The following is a 21,801-nucleotide window of genomic DNA, read 5'->3' on the forward strand; positions in this document are numbered from 1 at the left end:
GGATCATTTCTGCTCACTTCACCAGATCCAACTTTGGGCATGCTCGGGTCTCATTTGTGAATCGGTGCCATCAAACACAACCTGGAAAATATGCTTTCTCAGTTGTACTGCTTGTCCTATGGAGCAGCATCCCCCAGTAAATCTGATTACCCCAATCCTGTTAGCCTTCCATAAGTCTAAGGACCTGGCTTTCCCCTTAAACACTGAGGCTTAGATGTTAGATTAGCCTGGTCAGTTTGTTGTTTATGTGCCCTTTGATTTACAGCATGGGTCTCCAAACTTGATTTAGAACATTTAGTACAGCCAGCTTGGCTGGCTGCAGAATTTTGAAAGCCCACAAGACTTAAAGTTGCCAAGTTTGGAGACCCCGATTTGCAGGATGGAAGGGATGGGGTTTTTTGTTTTTTAGACCTCAGGCGCACTATGTTTGATTGCTGTTATGTTGTTAGTTGCAAAGTCATGTCCGAACCATCGTGACCTCATGGACAACGCTCCTTCAGGCCTTCCTGTCTTCTACCATCCCCCGGAGTCCATTCAAGCTCACGTCAACTGCTTTGGTGACTCCATTGAACCACCTCATTCTCTGTCGTCCCCTTCTTCTCCTTTTGCCCTCCATCTTCCCCAGCATGAGGCTCTTCTCCAGTGAGTCCTTCCTTCTCATTAGGTGACCAAAGTACTTGAGTTTCCTCTTCAGGATCTGGCCTTCTAAAGAGCAGTCAGGGTTGACCGGTTGGATGGCCTTGCAGTCCAAGGGACTCAATGCAGGAGTCTTCTTCTCCAGCACCAGAGTTCAAAGGCCTCCATTCTTTGGTGCTCAGCCTTTCTTAATAATAATAATAATAATAATTTTTATTTGATTAGCCGCAACCCTCTCCCGAAGGACTCGGGGCGGCGTACAATCAAAACAGATAAAATACAGATAAAGACACACATACATACATAAAGAACAAAGACATATACATGTGCATGGAGGAGGTAGACTCATAAGTGAAAGACAATTAAAAAACGCAATTTAAAATCCCATTAAATAAAATTACTGAATTAAAAAACCCATCAGGAGCGTTATGAAGTTATGATTGAGCCAGGCCGGCTATTTGGAATAGGTGGGTTTTGAGCTTTACACGGAAGGAGCGGAGGTCAGTAGTGGTCCTAATATCTGGGGGGAGGTCATTCCACAGGGCTGGGCCCGCCATAGAGAAGGCTCTGCTCCTAGGCGCCGCCCCATGGCACTGTCTGGTGGACGGCACCTGGAGAAGTCCCTCTCTGTGCGAGCGGATGGGTCGCAGGGATGTATGGGGCAGAATACGATCCCGCAGGTAACTAGGTCCTGAGCCATGGAGCGCTTTAAAGATCGTAATCAAGACCTTGAAACGCACCCGATAGACCACAGGAAGCCAGTGCAGCTCGCGCAGGAGAGGTGTCACATGGGAGTACTTAGTACTCCCCATAATCACCCGCGCGGCCGCATTCTGGACCAACTGCAGTCTCCGAGTGCATTTCAAGGGAAGCCCCATGTAGAGAGCGTTACAGTAGTCCAGGCGAGACGTCACCAGCGCATGGGTGACTGTGCGTAGGGCGTCCCGGTCCAATAGGGGGCGCAATTGGCGCACCAGGCGAACCTGGTGGAACGCCCCTCTGGCCACGGCTGTCACATGGTCATCCATGGACAGCCTGGCATCCAGGAGGATGCCCAAATTGCGCGCCCGCTCCACGGAGGCGAGTTGAATGCCCCCAATGGCCAGAGATGGGATTAACTGGTTGAACCGGGGGGCCGGAACCCACAGCCACTCCGTCTTGGAAGGGTTGAGCTTGAGTCAGTTGTCATCCATCCAGACCCGTACGGCTTCCACACACCGGGACATCACTTCGACGGCCTCGTTGGGGTGGTTCGGGGTGGAAATGTACAGCTGAGTATCATCAGCGTACAGATGATATCCCACCCCGAAACCACGGATGATCTCACCCAGCGGCTTCATGTATGTGTTGAACAGGAGTGGCGAGAGGACCGACCCCTGTGGCACCCCACAAGTAAGGGGGCTTAGGGTCGACCTCTGCTCCCCTGCCAACACACGTTGCGTCCGGCCAGAGAGGTAGGAGCCGAATCACCGCAAAACGGTGCCCCGGACCCCCAACCCCTCCAGTCGGTGCAACAGGATACCATGGTCGATGGTATCAAAAGCCGCCGAGAGATCTAATAGGACCAGGATAGAGGAACAACCCCTATCTCTGGCCCTCCAGAGATCATCCACCAACGCGACCAAGGCCGTCTCTGTACTGTGCCCGGGGCGAAAGCCGGACTGGCGCGGGTCTAGATAATCATTCTCCTCCAGATGTCGTGGGAACTGAGAAGCCACCACACTCTCTACAACCTTCGCCAAAAAGGGAAGGTTGGAGACAGGACGATAATTGGCCAGCTCCGTAGGGTCCAGGGAAGGCTTCTTGAGCAAGGGTCTCACCACCGCCTCTTTCAAGGCGGCCGGAAGAGACCCCTCACCCAACGAAGCGTTCACTAGGCCCAGGAGCCAGTCGCGTGTAACCTCCCAGGATGCCAGTACAAGCCAGGAGGGACATGGGTCCAGTAAACATGTGGTAGGTCGCAGTCGTCCACGCAATCTGTCCAAATCCTCGATGACAACCAAGTCAAACTCCTCCCAAAAAGGTTTCTCAAGACTCGCCACTGGCGTCTCGACTGGGCCACTGAAGGGGACCCAATCCTTCCGGATTTGAGCGACTTTATCCTGCAGATATTTCCCAAATTCCTCTGCCCTGCTCTGTAAAGGGGCCTCCCGCGGCCTCTGAAACAGAAGGGAGCGGGACACCCGAAACAGGGCGGCAGGGCGGTTCTCTGCGGATGCAATGAGAGCGGCACAATATTGACGTTTGGCCGTTCTCAATGCCACTAGGTACGTCCTTAAATGGGCTCGTACCTGTGCTCGGTCAAATTCGGATCGGGAGGATCTCCAACGACTCTCTAGGCATCTCTTGCGGCGCTTCATCACCCTTAGCTCCTCGGTAAACCAAGGAGCCAGGGTGGATCGTTGCCGCCGGAGAGGCCGCAAAGGCGCCACCCGGTTCAAGGCCCCGGTAGTCGCATTATTCCACGCGGCCACCAGGTCCTCTACCCGAGGGCGGGTCAGGGCTGCAGGAGGTGGCCCAAGCTCCGTCTGGAACCTATCTGGTTCCATCAGGCGCCTGGGGCGGAACCATCTAGTGTTTTCCAGTTCCGCCTCCCCGCAGCGAGGGGTAGCACCAGGGAAGCCAAGTCGGAGGAGTGAGTGATCTGACCATGACAGAGGAGTGATGGTTAAATTCACTCCTCCCAGATCACTCAACCACTGGCCAGAGACAAAAACAAGGTCCAAGGTGTGACCTCCCTCGTGTGTCGGGCCCTGAATCATTTGAGTCAGGTCCATGGCTATCATGGAAGCCATGAACTCCCGAACCCCCTCTGATGCTTCTCCCACCGATGGCAGGTTAAAATCCCCCATCACTAGAAGTTTGGGGGTCTCAACCGCCACCGATGCGATCAGCTCGAGGAGCTCAGGCAGGGTCGCTGATGTATGGCGGGGAGCCAGGTATACTATCAGCAGGCCCAACTGCCTCCCAGGGCCCCATTTCACAACAAGGGATTCACATCCGGACGTCTGTGGCACAGTGGACTCCCTTGGCTCTAAGTCCTCCCGGATAATCACTGCTACCCCACCGCCCCTTCCCCGGGCCCGGGGCTGGTGAAATGCTTGGTAACCTGGTGGGCACATTTCCACGAGGGGTAAACCTCCCTCGTGGCCCAACCAGGTTTCCGTTATTCCCGCGAGGTCTAGCTCCCCCTCCAAAATTAGATCATGAATGAGGGGGGCCTTATTGACAACGGACCTCGCATTGCATAACAACAGCCTCAGGCCCTGGGCCTGCAGATCCTGACCACCTAGAACGCGGGGGTTGGTACAAGCGACCGGGTGTAACCAGCACCCACGGTCTCCCAACCGACTGCGAGTTGTTAATCTGTCCTCGTATCTGCCCCTCCCTACGACTGTTGGAATCAAAGAGCCCTGTATAGGAATGATATCCTCTCCCCCCTCCTCCTCTCCGCTCCTTCTGCTCGTGACCCCACCTGGTGACCTGGCTCTGTCATCGCTCCTGATCTGACCCACCCACCCCCCAACCCCTAAACCCCTAAAAGATTTTTAAAAACATTTAACTAAAAACCCCCTGAGCCTCCGTTTCTTCCACCTCTCGGGGTCTATAAACCCGTCATCAAGGTGGGCCCTTGCAAGTGTCAAGGGCCATGCCTGTGAGAGGGGGGTCTCCCGCAGGCGGAGCAGGTCAAACCTCGAATAAATAAACTTAATCTTAGAATCTTAAAAACACGATGGGGTCAAAATGTTATAGATGGTAAATGGTCAGTCATAGAAAAAAAAGGGGGGGGGGAAGAGTTCTTAGATGACCAAATGGTGGTCTGGGTGGAGGAGAGATGGTCTAGGGTATAATCCAAATAGTCCCAATGTCCTAGTGATGTTACTGGCATCCATGACAGCTCTTTCAGCGGCTGCTGTTGAAACCAGCCTCTCATCTTCCAGTGTCCTTCCAACTCCTTCTTTTTCCTCTCTCTCCATTTTCCTCGCTTTCCTTCCAGTCTCTCCTTCTCTCCTTCCAACCTCTCAGCTCACCAGCTCGCTCCTTCCAATCCTCTCGGTTCACCCATTCACCAGTCTCTTTCCTTCCAACCTCACATTCCTCCTTCCAGCCGTTCTCACCTTCTTCCTTCCTGTCGCTCTCTGCAAAACGTTCCAAAACGCTCCAAAAGGCTGTCACAAACATCGCCATTTCCAGCTCACAACCTCTTTCCTCACCAGCGGGACAGCCTTTTCCCTTCCAGCCTCACGTTCCAAAACGCTCCAGCCTCCAGCCTCACGTTCCAAAAAGCTCCAGCCTCCAGCCTCACGTTCAGCCTCTTCCCTTCGAGCCTCACGTTCCAAAACACTCCAAAACGCAGTCACAAACGTCCAGCTCACCAGCCTCTTTCCATCCTCAGCCTCTTTCCTTCCAGCCTCTCCTCGCAATTCCTCTTTCTAAGCACTCTCTCAAAAACGCTCCACAACGCTCCAAAACGCTCCGAACGTTGCCATTTCCACACACGCCGGCATTTCCGATGCCGGTCTCTCTCCCCCATTCCACAGATCGTTCGCTCTTTATCCTTCCCTCCAGTCTTCTGATTCACCCTAGCGGACCCAAATGGGTCGAAAATGGGCCAGGGTGGTCATACTAACTGACTTCCGACCCTCAGATGGAAATGAGGGTCGGAAATAACCTTTTCGCCCATCGCTGAGCTCCGTGGTATTCTGGAGCTTCAGGAGGCGACTGCCATCGCCGGAAGCTCCTCCTCCTCCCCTCTTATGGTCCAACCTTCACAGCCACACATTGCAACTGGGAAAATCATAGCCTTGATTAGACACACTTTTGTTGGTAGGGTGATGTCTCTGTTTTTTTAGTATGCTGTCTAGATTTGCCATCTAGATTGCTGTTAGAATTGTTTTCAATTGTTTTGGATTGTTGGTGTTGGTTTCAAACCTACTTTAAACCCATTTGCAAGATGGGCATCCATCTTAATTGTTTAAATAGCTAAATAAATACTGGCTAGAGCAGTGGTTCTCAACCTTCCCAATGCCGCGACCCTTTAATACAGTTCCTCATGTTGTGGTGACCCCCAACCATCAAATTGGTGTCTGAGTTCCTAAGACCATCGAAAATGTGTGTTTTCCGATGGTCTTAGGCGACCCCTGTGAAAGGGTCGTTTGACCCCCAAAGGGGTCCCAATCCACAGGTTGAGAACCACTGGGCTAGAGCTAAGCACCAATTTTTCCAAATTGTCCATTCAACTGATGGATATGAGATGGAAGATTCCTCCAAATTTCCCCAGGGCTGAAAAGGAGATTCTTTAATCATTTCTCAAAGGCAAGAGTCCCATTAGAGCGACAACTGTAGCATCATTGTTTTTTTTAAAAATCACATGGGAAGAGTTCCCTCTTAAGGGATTGAAAGGAAGTTTGTAGAGCTAAGAAAGCTGCAGATTATTGGCAACATTACTGAACAATGAAAGACAGGATATTTACACAAGGTCCTTGGCCACCTCATTGCTAATTAGATGCATTCCCAACCCCTGAGAAAATTCTCTTCTCCTTGGAGGGAAAAAGCAAATCCTCTTTCTTGCTACGGATAGATATAAAAAATACAGTAGAACCTGAGCATTGGTAGGGTAAGGCTATGACTTTAAAAAAAAAGATGTACTAGATTTTCTGATCCCACTATGGCAAATATATATTACGTGAACAGGAATGGAAGCCGTTTGGCAAAAGTTGTCCATACCATAAACCAGTTAACATTATTTAACTCCGAGATATCCGTGACGGGTCGGGGCCGTGACAGGTTAATTAACCTGGGCGATGCCAACACGTTCAGAGCTGTGGGTGTTACTGGCGTCTCAGAAAAAAATCTAGTTTGACATAAAAAAAGAAGTAAGAAGAAGAAAAAACAATTAAGAAGACCAAAAAGAAAACATGCAAAGTTCATTGTGCTAATCTTATTCTAATCATAGCATAATTTATTTGACTATTGTTACTTGTTAATAGTAACTTAGTGTGAATTTACTAATTTGACTTGTGTTACAAATCCAATCACTGTCAATTGAATTCTCTTCTACCCTACCCTACCCTACCCTACTCTATTCTATGTGAGGCCTGAAGGTATCTTTTCTTTTGGATCTTTGGCTTGCCATACTTTCTATTATTCTACTATGCAATTTCTATTGTGGGGAAATGGGTTTTCTACTGATTAATTGTTCTAACTTGTCAGGAAATACCTCCTTAGTTCTAGGTTGCTTCTCTCCTTGATTAGAATAGAATAACAGAGTTGGAAGGGACCTTGGAGGTCTTCTAGTCCAGCCCCCTGCTTAGGTAGGAAACCCTATACCATTTCAGACAAATGGTTATCCAACATCTTCTTAAAGACTTCCAGTGTTGGAGCATTCACAACTTCTGGGGGCAACTTCTGTTCCACTGATTAATTGTTCTCACTGTCAGGAAATTTCTCCTCAGTTCTAAGTTGCTTCCCTCCTTGATTAGTTTCCACCCATTGCTTCTTGTTCTACCCTCAGGTGCCTTGGAGAATAGCTTGACTCCCTCTTCTTTGTGGCAGCCCCTGAGATATTGGAAGACTGCTATCATGTCTCCCCTAGTCCTTCTTTCTATTAAACTAGACACAGCCAGTTCCTGCAACCGTTCTTCATATGTTTTAGTCTCCAGTCCCCTAATCCTCTTTGTTGCTCTTCTCTGCACTCTTTCTAGAGTTTCAGCATCAACTCCACATGGCCAAATTAATTTTCTCTTTTCCCATCAAAGTCCATGCTTGGCAGAGTCTTCAGATTAGCTCACTTTCTCCCCCCACCTGTTATATTTGTAGCCTGGTTGGACCATCTTGAATTCAGACAACTCTTCCTGCCTGGAAGTCATAACTGCAAAAGAGAGTCAGGAAGGGAAGTGAGAAACAGCGCAGGTTAGACTAACATTCCCAGAGTTGTGATGCCCTTCATTTATATTCACTGGAGTCATTTCTACTAAAAATATTTGTGATTTCAAATCATTTTTTTAAAAAAATATTCTGAATGTTTCAATGTTATTTCTTTCTAGTACTTTTGGCATTTTGTTTTCATGACCATCCCATATGATATAATGTTCCTTCTTTGTTATGGCAATTCCAGTGTTTATTATTACAATATATGGTTTATCATTTTGGCAGCTGGTGAAGTTATATATCACTTGTATCAATTTAGCTTGGAGTAAATTTAATTGGCTTTTTTCTGTAACTCTTTTCATTGATCCACTGTGATTACCTCTTTCAAATTTTCCTTCCCTTTTATTACACAATGTTTTTCTTTGCTCTGTCATTATATTTCAGTAAAGATTTCATAGATACAGCCCAATAAACAAACTCAGTTTTATATGTATCTAGATTCACCTTTGGCAAGGTAAGGAGCATATGCTTAATACACAAATAAATATATAAACAGTTTTACTTTTTCAAGTCCCTTCGGTTTTTATGATCACTTTTTACGTGTTATAATTCTTTACCTTTCTAATTATTTGCTGATACATTAACTATGATAGATTCCTTCTTTCACGGGTTCATGTTGTGTTGTTTATCTGTTTCCTAAATCCAAAAGTGTTATTTTGGCATATCTCATTACATCTTGGATGTCTTTAGAGCAGGGGTCCTCAAACCTTTTAAATAGGGGGCCAATTCACGATCCCTCAGACTGTTGGGGGGGGGGGCTGGACTGGCTGGGTGGGCGTGGCTAGGTGGTCATGTGACTGGGTGGGTGTGACCAATTTAACCATCCATTGAACAATGCACACAAATTAAACTTTAATTTGATTTGCTCCTGGGAATGTTTTATTTGCTTTTGTTTGCATGTTGCTCTTTTAATTGCCTTTTTTTTTACTAGATTGTTTTTTCAGTTGTTTAGGAGTCCAGTGGTCCACTTTAGGACACTTAGTTTTTCAGCAATTCTTCTCAGCCCCAAGGAGCTTGACTATATATATATATATATATATATATATATATATGTGTGTGTGTGTGTGTGTGTGTGTGTGTGTGTGTGTGTTGTAATTGTACTGATAAATAAATAAAGGGAGACTAGTATAGATCTATTTCGAGCTAATTAGCTCTCATCAGCTAGCCATACCCTTACTGGGATTTGAACCCGGGCTGTATATATCTTAGTCATACCAGGGGTTGTAACATACATACATACATACATACATACATACATACATACATACATACATACACACACACACACACACACACACACACACACACACACAATATATATATATATATATATATATATTTCTCCCCCTCCCTCCCGCTCTCTCTCACTTTCTGTCTCTCTCTCTCTCCGTGTCTCTCCCTCTCTCTCTCTATCTTCTGGAGGAGGGGAGGTGAAAAATGAGCCGTTTTCGCCCATTTTTTTGCCTCCTGGGGCATCTGGGTGCCCCGATTTTCACCTTTCCCGCCTCCAGAAGTGTCTGCAGGCCAATTTACCTTTCAGTTCTAGTCCATGGGGCTCACGAAGGTAAGTCATACGCTTGGCCGAAGAGTGGTTGGGGTGATGTGGGCAGGGCCTCGTGGTCCTGCACGGGCCGGATTAATGGCTTCGGCGGGCCGCATGCAGCCTGTGGGGACCCATGCTTTAGAATAACAAGCTTTTGATGAAATGATAGCTGGGGAATTCTGGGAGTTGAAGTCCACACACATTTTAGAATTGCTAAGGCTGAGAAACACTGTCCTAGTGAAACCTAACGCGCAATAGGTGTGCTGGGCTTGAGTTCCCGTAACTGTGGGAAATTATATCTACGTAGGGGTTGAGGAAAACCAGCAATATTCTTGTGGCCTCTTAAAAATAAACAAGATTGCTGGATAAATGGCCAGTGATCTATCACGATGCCATGAGGTCACTAGGAAGAGCCGTGAGCACTCATTGCGTCCTTCCTAAAGGATTGAAAATGTTGGCCCATCCAGTCTACAGGTATTTTAAGATCTGTCAAAAGGGCACACCGGATACCACGTGCAGGTCACAGTCCAGGTATCTTTGCTCCGGAACATAAATTCTGACTAACTCACCTGGAATTGTGTATCTCGGCTGCTCTTTGGGTATTTTATCTACCCAGTATACGGAAGGTCTGCAGAGAGAAAAAAAAGGGAAACCAAATTAATCTAAATTAAAACCTCAGAATTTCTTATCTCCATAAACCTTCTTCTTCTGACTCCTAACATTATTGAATGTTATTCTATTCACTTTACTTCATTGTCTTTGTACGTATATACACAGCAGTGGTGGATCATGACCGGTATGCCTGCTGGGAGTACAGGTACCGTTCCGGTATGGTGCTCCGGAGGGCCCACCCGCTCTCCTTACCTGTATTTGACCCAACCGGGCCATTTGCGCACGTGCACGGAGCGTACGCCACCTGCATGACGCTCGGCCGAGCAGCTGGAGCGTCGCTGGCAGTGGGTACGCATGTGGTGGACTCCCGGCCCCGTTGCAGCATGTCGGTTACAACGGGATCCGGAACCCACCACTGATACACAGTATACACATACAACGAAATAAGAGATATTTTCACTGCCTCTGCATTTCACCTGTGAATATGCTTTAAATCCAGGGAGTTTTGAGAAAATAGGAATTCTCACCTGGGGAGTAGAACTTGGTGGTTGATTTTTGGTCGAGCAAGGATGCTGAGCCGATCCTGCTTGATCCCCCATTCTGAAGGCATCGGTTACCACAGCAGCCAGCCAGCCATGCAGACTTATGGAGGAGAGGAAAACTGAAGTGATGCTTCCAAGCGAGCAAATGATGATGAAAAGTCACTAAAATCTGTTGAATGGGACATAGATGTCTCAGAGATGTTCTGGCAACAGGAAAAGCATGTAGGGGCTAGGGGGCTGGTTACTTCAAATGGTCACTAAATGAACTGTTGTAAGTTGAGGACTACCTGTTTAGGTAATTCTTGACTTACAACTATTCATTTAGTGACCAAAGTTGCAATGACACTGAAAAAAGTGACAACCAGTCCCTGCATTTCCAACCATTGCAGCATCCCCACAATCACGTGATCAAAATTCGGGCACTCGGCAATCAACATTTAACAACAGATTCACTTAAGAACTGACCTTACTGACCAGTAAGGCTTGGAGGTGATTGGTCCCTCCCATAGGACATAAAGGAGGAACAAAGGCACGTGAGCCTATGTAGGAAGCAACTTTGTTCATGCTGGTCAGTTTACCTTCTGAAGTTCCGTTTTGACTCTTTGCTCCATGTGGCCTTGCCATGCTAATTTCCAAATAAGTCTTTGGCAGCGTTTCAAGGAAGATAAAGGTGGGTGCTTAGCAGCCTTAACCCGAAAGATTTTGGCAGCCTACTGTAGGACTCTTTACAAACTATTTGGGACTCATTACGGGCTGTGAATGAACATAATTCACAGCCTTTGAAATAAAAAGAGAGTTTTGGGGACTAAGCGTGTGCTTTTTACTGTATCAGGAAGCCTAAGTCAGAACAGGATGCTGAATTCAGTTCCCAACCAAGTCCAGATTTCTGTCCTAATTTTTTTGTTTCCTATCTTTCATTGCCCTATTTCGTTTCCACCCCAACCAACCTGTTTTGGTACTTCAGAAGGGACTTTCATTCTCTTAAAGCCCAATGAGTCAGATAATTACTTGTGTCTACTTTGTAAAATGTATAACTCACAGTTTCTTCAGAAAGAAATCAAGGCAGTCTGAATTCTTCTCCTTTCTCCAGATTTTATCACCACAACAAACTTGTGATGTAGGCTTGTTTGAGGGACAAGGGCCAGGCAAAAGCTGAGCTTCTATGATTGAGGGGAACTTCTTAATCTAGCCCCGTCAGTACTCAGTCACTCTATTTTTTTATTTTACTTGTATTGCCTATGTCCAGAACTGGGAATAATCCTAAAAAACCTATTTGGTGGCACTCCCATATTTATTTCCAAAATTGGATTCTGCCTTACTGTGTAAAATATACTAGCAGGCTGCCTGGTGATTTTTTAAAAAATAATTGCATTACAGGTAATCCTCAATTTACAACCACAATTGAGCTCAAAATTTCTCTTGCTAAGTGAGACAGTTGTTAAGTGAGTTTTGCCCCATTTAATGACTTTTCTTGGCACAATTGTTAAGTGAACCAGTTGTTAAGTTGGGAACATGGTTGTTAAATGAATCTGGCTCCCCCACTGATTTTGCTTGTCGGATGGTCGCAAAAGCGGATCACATGACCCCGGGACACCACAGCCGTCATAAATATGAAACCGCTTGTCAAGCAACCAAATATAAACCACATAACCATAGGGATTCGTAAGTGTGAAAAATGGCCATTAGTTGCTTTTTTTCAGTGCCATTGTAACTTTGAATGGTCACTAAACAAACTTTTGTCAAGGATTATCTGTATTTAGGGCACAGCTCCAGAAATCAGTGCCATCATTTTTAGAAAGGTAATATCTATTATCACCACATGAGGGTAGCCTTGCTTCAGAAAATGGTGATATTTACTTTTGTGAAAGTTTGAACAGAAAGTGGAAATGAGACACCTGAACAATTAGAGATGCTTCAGGATTTAGAGATAGATAGATAGATAGATAATGATAGATAGATAGATAGATGATAGATAGATGATAGATAGATAGATAGATAGATAGATAGATAGATAGATAGATAGGGATAGATAGATAGATAGATAGATAGATAGATAGATGATAGATAGATAGATAGATAGATAGATAGATAGATAGATAGATAGATAGATATGGATAGATGGATGGATAGATGGATGGATGGATACAGACAGACACAGACAGAGAATAATTAGTTGGATAGGTGTGTGGATGGATAAGATTAGAGATAGATAGATAGATGGATGGATGCATGGATGCATGGATGCATGGATGGATGCATGGATGGCTACAGAGAAGAGGGAATTGACGTAGTCTCTAGGGCACCACAGGGGAGGACAAGAAGTAATGGATGGAAGCTTGTTAAAGATAGATCCAATCTGAAACTAAGAAGAAATTGTCTCACAGAACAATTAATCAGTGGACAAGCTTGAATAGACTGGACAACATTTGACCAGGTAGATATAAAGTCTCCTGCTTTGAGCAAGGTGTTGGACTAGAAGACTCCAGGGGTGTCAAACTCGCATCGCCACGTCGTCATCACGTGACATATCAGGACGTTCCCCCCACCCCTTTGCTAAACCGGGCAGGTGTGGGGCCAGCACGTGACCCATCTGGGCTGTGGGCTGCGAGTTAGACATCCCTGCTCTAGTTGGACCAGATGTAGAAAAGATGTGGAGACTCTAAAAAAAGTGCAGAGAAGAGCAACAAAGATGATTAGGGGACTGGAGGCGAAAACATATGAAGAATGGTTGCAGGAACTGGGTATGTCTAGTGTGATGAAAAGAAGGACTAGGGGAGACATGATAGGAGTCTTCCAATATCTCAGGGGTTGCCACAAAGAAGAGGAAGTTCAAGCTATTCTCCAAAGCACCTGAGGGCAGGACAAGAGGCAATGGGTCAAAGAGAGAAGCAACTTGGAACTAAAGAGAAATTTCCTGATAGTTAGAACAATTAATCAGTGCCTCTAGAACAGTGATGGCGAACCTATGGCACGCGTGCCACATGTGGCACATGAAGCCATTTGTCAGGGCACGCGAGGCGCACCTGAGTTCACCTTTTTAAAAGCTATTTTTCGCCTTCCCCAGGCTCCAGAGGCTTTATAGGAGCCTGGGGAGGGCGAAAAGAGCCCCCCCGGAGGCTTCAGGGACCGTCCCTGAAGCCTTCGGAACGCTTAAAACCACCCTCCGAGCAAAAAGGAAGTGACTTCCGTGTTGCTCGGAGGGTCGTTTTAAGTGCTCCGAAGGCATCAGGGAAGCCTCGGACGGTCCCTGATGCCTTCGGAGCACTTAAAACGACCCTCCGAGCAACCCGGAAGTCACTTCCGGTTTGCTCGGAGGGTGGTTTTAAGCGCTCTGAAGGCTTCAGGGAAGCCTCCGGACGGTCCCTGAAGCCTCCGGAGGGCCTCGGGGGGGGGTCGGGGGAGGCTCTTTTCGCCCTCCCCAGGCTCCTATAAAGCCCCTGGAGCCTGAGGAGGGCGAAAAAAGCATGTAAAAATGGGGGGTGTCGCGCGTTGTGCGCGCATGCACACTGGGGGGTGTCGCACGTTGCATTATGGGTGTGGCACGCCTGCACTCGACCCCCCTGCTCTCCCCCCACTTGTGGCACGTGAGCCAAAAAAGGTTCGCCATCACTGCTCTAGAAGTTGTGGATCCTCCAACACTGGAAGTTTTAAAGAAGATGTTGGATAACCATTTGTCTGAAGTGGTATAGGTTTTCCTGCCTAAGTAGTGGGATGGACTAGAAGACCTCCAAAATCCCTTCCAACTCTGTTATTCTATACTTCCAAGATCTCTTCCAGCGCTAAGGTTCTATGTTCTATTTCATATCATTGTTAATTAGAACTTAATATATGGCTGGCTCAGGAATTCTGGGAGTTGAAGCCCACAAGTCGTAAAAGGCCATAGTTGCTCACCCATGCTCTATTGTGAAAATCAGAGGAATTTGCTTAAATACATGGACCCAATATATCTAATCCCAGGCCAGTTTGGAGAAAAATACTAAAATGTCATTTCAGCTGTGAATGGCTAGAATTATTCAGTCTTTTCTATACTACTTAACAGCTAATGGTTGATTTGGAATTTAGATACTTTGGGTGTGAGTAATCTGAATAATTGCTTCAAGGCCAGGTGATGTTTTCTCCAATCTGCTACCACCTTCCCAAATTTTGTGATCAACAAGTGCAAAATTGTTGCCATAGCATCCTTGCTGCTATGTGGAGAAAATCCATGCTTCAGGGAATTCGTGTGTTTTGGTGCCCAGGAGCAGAAACAGAAGCAAATCATACCCACATAAGTTGTACCCACAAAACTAACAGATCTAGATTAAATTGGGGCCAGGCCTTTTGTAGGTCAGCAATTTTTGGCAATTTAGCTGTTGGTTGATTCCCACCTTCAACATTCTTTACTAAGTTTGGTAGTTGTCATGAAAGAGGCTGAACAATCCTATTTTCCCCCCCACAATGAAGGTTTCCTGAAAGTCCCAGGGTCCTAAATCAACACTTAGACTTGGGCAGCATATAAATTTGATAAATTACTATTATTATACTTAAGCCTCTTTTTTTCTGCAAGCCCTGGAATTCCCTTCAAATCCAATCCAATCCCGGAGGCACAATTGCTAAGAATTATATCAGTTTCATGCCATTTTGAGGACATGACCCCCTAGACCAGGGGTGTCCAAACTTGGCAACTTTAAGACTTGTGGACTTCAACTCCCAGAATTCCCCAGCCAGCAGAGCTGGCTGGGGAATTCTGGGAGTTGAAGTCCACAAGTCTTAAAGTTGCCAAGTTTGGACACCCCTGCCTAGACATACAGAATAACAGAGTTGGAAAGGATCTTGGAGGTCTTCTAGTCCAACCCCCTGCCCAAGCAGGACACCTTAAATCAGGGGTGTCGAACTCGATTTCATTGAGGGCCACGTCAGGGTTGTATTTGACCTTCGGGGGCCGCATGGGCGTGGCCTTGGTGGGCATGGCCAGCTCGACTTCACTCGTGTCCGGGGTGCCTGTGGAGGCCCAAGCGCTCTGCCAGTGAAAACAGTTTCCCGAACTCCGTTTTCGGCTGCGACGGCTTCCTGCAACCCTTGGCCAGAGAAAATGGAGCTCAGGAGGGTGCCTGTTTTCACTAACAGAGTCACAAATCTAACCCCCCCTAAAGGTCGAATCCATCCCCTGGGCCTTAATTTTGATACCCCTGCCCTATAACATTCTGAACAAATGGCCGTCCAGCCTTTTCTTTAAAAGCCTCCAGTGATGAACTTCTGGAGGCAAGCTGTTCCACTGATTAATTGTTCTCAGTGTCAGGAAATTTCTCCTTAGTTCTAGGTGAGAGTAATGGACTTCTTCCATTACTCTCACACCACCTTAAAAAGATGGGACTGGCCAATCCTACCTGCCTGTATGCTATTTTCCCCACCACCTTGCTTCCTTCCCCAGTCCTCTGACTTCCCAAAGTAGCTCAGCCTGGTTCTATCAACAGCCAGCCAGAAGACCTAGAAATTTTCCTTGCTGAATAAAAAAGTAGACACACCTTCAAGTTGAGTCACCTTGAATGATTTCATACCCAGTTTTCTTGGCCGTAGTTTGGTTAGGTGTGATCAACAAAGTCAAGATAATGGCTACAGCTAGTCCTTGACTTACAACCATTTGTTTAGCAACTGGAGTTTTTTTTAAACAGATTAACAGAGTTGGAAGGGACCTTATAGGTCAGCGATGGCGAACCTTTTTTGGCTCGTGTGCCATAAGTGGGAGGAGTGCAGGGGGGTAGTGTGTGGGTGTGCCGCACCCATAATGCAATGTGCAACCCCCCAGTGCACATGCGCGCACTACAGGCGCTCCCCCCCATTTTTTGCATGCTTTTTTTGCCCTCCCCAGGCTCCAGAGGCTTTATAGGAGCCTGGGGAGGGCAAAAACAGCCTCCACCGCCCTCCGCCCCCCCGGAAGCCCTCTGGAGGCTTGAGGGACCTTCAGGACGCTTCCCTGAAGCCTCTGGAGCAGTCAAAATGAACCTCTGAGCAAACCGGAAGTCCGTTCCCGAATTTCTGGTTTGCCCGTAGGGCTGGTTTTTTGCACTCCGGAGGCTTCAGGGAAGCTCATGAAGCATCCAGAGGGCCTTTGGGGGGGGGGCGGGGGAGGCTCTTTTCGCCCTCCCCGGGTTCCTATAAAGGCTCTGGAGCCTGGGGAGGGCGAAAAATGGCTTTAAAAAAGGGTGAACTCAGCTGGCCAGAGCGCGCATGCACGCTGGCCAGCTGACAGGGCAGCGCCTTGTGTGCCCTGACAAATGGCTCCGCGTGCCACCTGTGACACGCGTGCCATAGGTTCGCCATCACTGTTATAGGTAATCTAGTCCAACACACACCACCTCAAGCAGGAAACCCAACACCATATCTGATAAATGGCAGTCCAATCTCTTCTTGAAAGCCTCAAGTGATGAAGCCCCCACAATTTCTGTTCCATGGGTTGATTGTTCTCACTGTCAGAAAGTTCCTCCTTGTTTCTTGGTTGAATCTCTCCTTGGTCAGTTTCCATCCATTATTCCTTCTTCTGGCCTTCAGGGGCTTTGGAGAATAGCTTGACACCCCCCCCCCTCTCTGTTGCAACACTGCTATCATTTCTCCTCTGGTCCTTCTCTTCACTAGGCTAGCCATGCCCAGTTCCTGCAACCGTTCTTCATATGTTTTAGCCTCCAGTCCCCTAATCATCCTGGTTGGTCTCTCTGCACTTTTTCTAGAATCTCAACATCTTTTATATAATGTGATGACCAAAACTGAAGTTATATACAGTAACTTCACTAAAAAAAAAAGACTTATGACCAGTTCTTGCTCTTACAACTATCACAGGGTTTCAATGGTCAAATTTGGGCACTTGGCAACGAGCATTTAATTTAATTTAATTTAATTTAATTAGCACTTCTAGACCGCCCCCTCTCCCAAAAGGGACTCGGAGCATGCATTTAGGATGGTTGCAGTATTCAGGGGTCATGTGATCCCCATTTGTGACCTCCCAGCTGGCTTCTAACAAGCAAAACCAATGGGGGAAGCCAGATTCACTTAATGTCCGTGTGATTTGCTTAATGAACAAAGTGATTCGCCTAACTGTGACAAAAAGGTTGTAAAATGGGGCAAAACTCATTTAACAACTGCCTTGCTTAGGGATAGAAATTCTGATTCGAATTGTGTTTGTAAATTGAGGACAATCTTTGATCAAACCTTTGCCTGTTATTTGCAGATCAAAACGGGCAGAGCTGTGATGCACTATTAGAGCCCAATATTAGGTATGTCTGCTCCAGGATTTTTGTTTTATTTGCCTATTCATCTAGTTAGTAGACCCATGATACCACTTTATACTGCCTTGGTAAGACCACACCAGGAATATTCCATCCAGTTTTAATACAATAATACAATAGTAGAGTTGGAAGGGACCTTGGAGGTCTTCTAGTCCAACCCCCTGCCTAGGCAGGAAACCCTATACCGTTTCAGACAAATGGCTATCCAACATCTTCTTAAAGACTTCCAGTGTTGGGGCATTTACAACTTCTGGAGGCAACTTCTGTTCCACTGATTAATTGTTCTCACTGTCAGGAAGTTTCTCCTTAATTCCAGGTTGCTTCTCTCCTTGATTAGTTTCCACCCATTGCTCTGTTGATGCAGCCTAGAACTGTGTTTTGCTCACCATGATATAAAACAGATGTTGAGACTCTAGAAAGATTGTAGAAAAGACCAGCAAAATGATTAAGGGGCTGGAGGCCAAAACATATGAAGAATAGTTTCAGGAATTGGGTATGTCTAGTCCTGTGATGGCGAACCTATGGCATGCATGCCACAGGTGGCACGCGGAGCCATTTCTGAGGGCACATGAGGCGTTGCCCTGTCAGCTTCAGTGGGCATGCGGGCGCTGGTCAGCTAATTTTCTGCCTAGATTTTTGGCCATTTTTCTCCCTCCGGAAGGCAAAAAATGGCCCAACGCGCCTCCCGGAGGTCCAGAAGCTTCAGTAAGGGCTGCAGGGAGCGTTGTGCATGCATGCATAGGGGGAGGGCATTGTATTATGGGTGTGGGCATGCACGCATGCGCACGACTCCCCCCTGCTTTTGGCACACCATGACAAAAAAGTTAGCCATCACTGGTCTAGACTAATGGAAAGGAGGACTAGGGGAGACATGATAGCAGTCTTCCAATACCTCAGGGGTTGCCATAAAAAAGAGGGAGTCAAGCTATTTTCTAAAGCACCTGAGAGCAGGACAAGAAGCAATGGGTGGAAAGTAACCAAGGAGAGAAGCTACCTGGAATTATGGAAAGATTTCCTGACAGTGAGAACAATTAATCAGTGGAACAGAAGTTGCCTCCAGAAGTTGTGGGTTCTCCCACACTGGAGGCTATTAAAAGAAGAGACTGGACAGCTACATGTCTGGAATGGTATAGAGTATCTCCTGCTTCAGCAGGGGGTTGGACTAGAAGACCTCCAAGGTCCCTTCCAATTCTTTTATTCTGTTATCCTAGTGATCTTCTACCCACTGGCTTTGCTTAGATATTGAGAATGAGACAATGTTTATTACTGTTGCCTGGAAGTATGCCAATGTGCACAGCACGAATAAATTGTTGTATTTTCTAGAAATTCAAAATTTGGTAAACTGAACTGGGGGTAGTATGCAATTAACATCCTTAATTTTGTGTAGGGGAAGCTCAGCTCACCTGGTTTGTCTGACTCTAGAGTCTTGTTGCTGTTGGTGATGAGGTTTCATCCTCTACAGTTGGGTGTGTTTCGTTGTATTTAAGTACAATGACAATAAAGATTATACTTACACTTAAACACAGTTAACTCACTTCTGCAATCAATCCACTTTTTTCTGACTTTGGACCCTGCCCTGAACTTTAAATGAGCCAAAGAGATTTGCACAACATGCTAAGACACACATATATGTCCACACACACCCATAGGACTTAGCTATAATGATCATGGTGGGTGAATCTGGTTGACTGATCAGTAAACAGTCAGTTGAACTTGTGTGAACTCAGCTACTATAGGTAAAGGTTCCCCTCGCACATATGTGCTAGTTGTTCCCTGCTCTAGGGGGCACTGCTCATCTCCGTTTCAAAGCCGAAGAGGCAGCGCTGTCTGAAGACGTCTCCGTGGTCATGTGGCCAGCATGACTAAACGCCAAAGACGCATGGAATGCTGTTCCCTTCCCACCAAAGATGGTCCTTATTTTTCTACTTGCATTTTTTTTATGTGCTTTCAAACTGCTAGGTTGGCAGAAGCTGGGACAAGTAACGGGAGCTCACTCTGTTACACGGCGCTAGGGATTCGAACCACTGAGCTGTCGACCTTCTGATCGACAAGCTCAGCGTCTTAGCCACTGAGCCACCGTGTCCCTTCAGCTACTATCTAAATGTTTGTTTTTTTAAAAAAAATACTGTTCTATTAGGTGGGATTTGACCAAATAGTTTATCCAGGTTCCTTGAGACATCTGACCAAAGACATTTATGGATGGGCAACCGTGATGACTAGCTAGAAAAAACAACTCAGTACTCAGTAACAGTACTTGGACCCGGTGGGAGCAGCTTCCTAAATTCCTGGGCCTCTGGGTTATTTTCCTTCCTGGACCTTTTCTTAATGCTGCTCAACCCCCTGTGGATACCAACCTGCCTTGAGTCTCTGCATGGCTTAAGTAATCAGAGTAAGGCGAGCGATGTTGCCACGGAGACTATGACTGCATCTTCCGTTGCCTGGGGAACCTCTTTGGACCGAACGCCTCGGATGCATTCTGAGAAAGGGCAGTGGGACAGAAGAACATTCAGAGAGATCCGTTGGGTACGATAGCATCAAACTCCTGGCTTAGAAGAGCCTTTTACTCTTTTAAGAGCCAATGCCACCCTCTCATCAAAATCTTTCAGTGTTTGTAAGCAATGCAGATTTTTACCTTCAGCACATAACTGTGTCCTGAACTCCCCGTCATACAGTCAGAATAACAAAGTTGGAAGGGACCTTGGAGGTCCTCTAGTCCAATCCCCTGCTCAAGCAGGAAACCCCAACACCATTTCAGACAAATGGTTGTCCAATCTCAGCCAGATGTTTTTGGAATACAACTGGATGTATTTGTACAACATTGGAAAAGTGAAGAGATCCCTATTGATGGGAAGGCGATAAGGAAAATATTAGAATGGGCAGAAATGAACAGATTAACAGGAGCAATTAAGGAGAAAGAGCAAACTGAATATTATATGATTTGGGAAGTATTTTACCAGTGGTTGGAGAGAGAGAAAAGGAGTTTGGAAATTAAGAAAGCTAAAAAAAATAAGTAGACTTACATAAAGATATAAAACTGTTTGTATGTGTATGATGAGAATAATTATGTTTAATGTTGATATGATATTATTACTAGAAAATAGTAAGAAAAATGGAGAGTTTTATGACGTTTAAATGCTCAATATATTCTAATACTAAGCTTAGGGGAATAATGGTAATACGAATGTGAAAGATGTGGCAAATGAGGAACGATGTTGCACAGAGATGTTTGTACCCAGACGACACACTGCATAAGGAAAGATGGAATGCTTATTTTTGTCGTTGAAAAATAATAAAACTCTTTTTTTTAAAAAAGGACTGGATGTGGCATTTTTTTCCCCACCTATCAAGGCCTTCCCAAGGGCCTAGGATAGGCACATGTTCCCGTTGATTGGTGCTAAAGGTATTGTCGCAGGATGTACTTTGTGCCAAATAACATTGCCTTTTGCAATCGACTGATTTATGCCGATAGTGTTGGAATGGTGTTCCAGTTGTTTTGGGATTGCAGCCAAGGCACCTGGTACCGTCACTGTTTCCATTTGCCACAGTCGTTCTATTATTCCCCCCCCCCCATTCTACAAATCCCACCCAGCGGTTTACCAAAATCGGTGGCATAGTCTGTTGGCTTCCTAAAGTGGGAACACACCAAAAGTTTTGTGTAAAACCTTAAAATAAGATCGAGGTGTTTATTTTTAAAGAAAAGCCGACAAACACTCAAAAACTCTCAGGGGAAGAAAACAGAACCTCTGGATTGCAGCAATGTTTGCGATAAGGCTGTCACTCCTCTGTATTTTTATATCCTTCTCTCAAATACGAGGGAAATGTTGAGTCTCCAGCAGTGGTGGGATTCAAATGATTTAACAACTGGTTCTCTGCCCTAATAACCAGCTGGGAAGGCGTGGCACAGTGGTCATGTGACTGGGTGGGCATGGCCAACTCAACGTCACGGCGATGGGTGCTTCGCCTTAGCTATTACAATGTCATAAGGGGTTAACCGGAGAGGCAGTTTCTGTAAGCAGGGCAATAAAGATTAGGCAAGAAACAACACCAGAATGTTTCCTTCCTGCCTTCCTTACAGGATTAGCCCTGTAAAGTGGGAAAAAAACAAAATGAGATTTCTTCCAACAACCGGTTCTCCGAACTGCTTAGAAAGTTAACAACCGGTTCTCCCAAATAGGCTGAATCCCAGCACTGGTCTCCAGGCACCATCAAAGCACTGCCTTGCCTCAGCTTGTACAAGATTACAGACAGTCCTCGACTTACGGCCACAATTAGGACCAGA

The 21,801-nt window shown here is 46.2% G+C and overlaps 1 protein-coding gene across 1 annotated transcript in view; it reads right to left on the bottom strand.

The window, feature by feature from the left end:
• Positions 1 to 21,801, bottom strand: part of SPMAP2 (sperm microtubule associated protein 2) — a 46,257-nt gene that overhangs the window by 17,648 nt on the left and 6,808 nt on the right. Inside the window, exons 2-5 of the mRNA XM_081939975.1 lie at positions 10,249 to 10,363; positions 9,679 to 9,737; positions 7,441 to 7,507; positions 6,364 to 6,490 (exon numbers count right to left, since the gene is read on the bottom strand). Coding sequence (XP_081796101.1) covers positions 6,364 to 6,490; positions 7,441 to 7,507; positions 9,679 to 9,737; positions 10,249 to 10,331 — 336 coding nt within the window. The 5' untranslated portion in view covers positions 10,332 to 10,363. The remainder of the gene's footprint in view (positions 1 to 6,363; positions 6,491 to 7,440; positions 7,508 to 9,678; positions 9,738 to 10,248; positions 10,364 to 21,801) is intronic.

The sequence above is a fragment of the Natrix helvetica genome (assembly GCF_964273705.1).
Source record: "Natrix helvetica genome assembly, chromosome: 1".
Classification (NCBI taxonomy): domain Eukaryota; kingdom Metazoa; phylum Chordata; class Lepidosauria; order Squamata; family Natricidae; genus Natrix; species Natrix helvetica.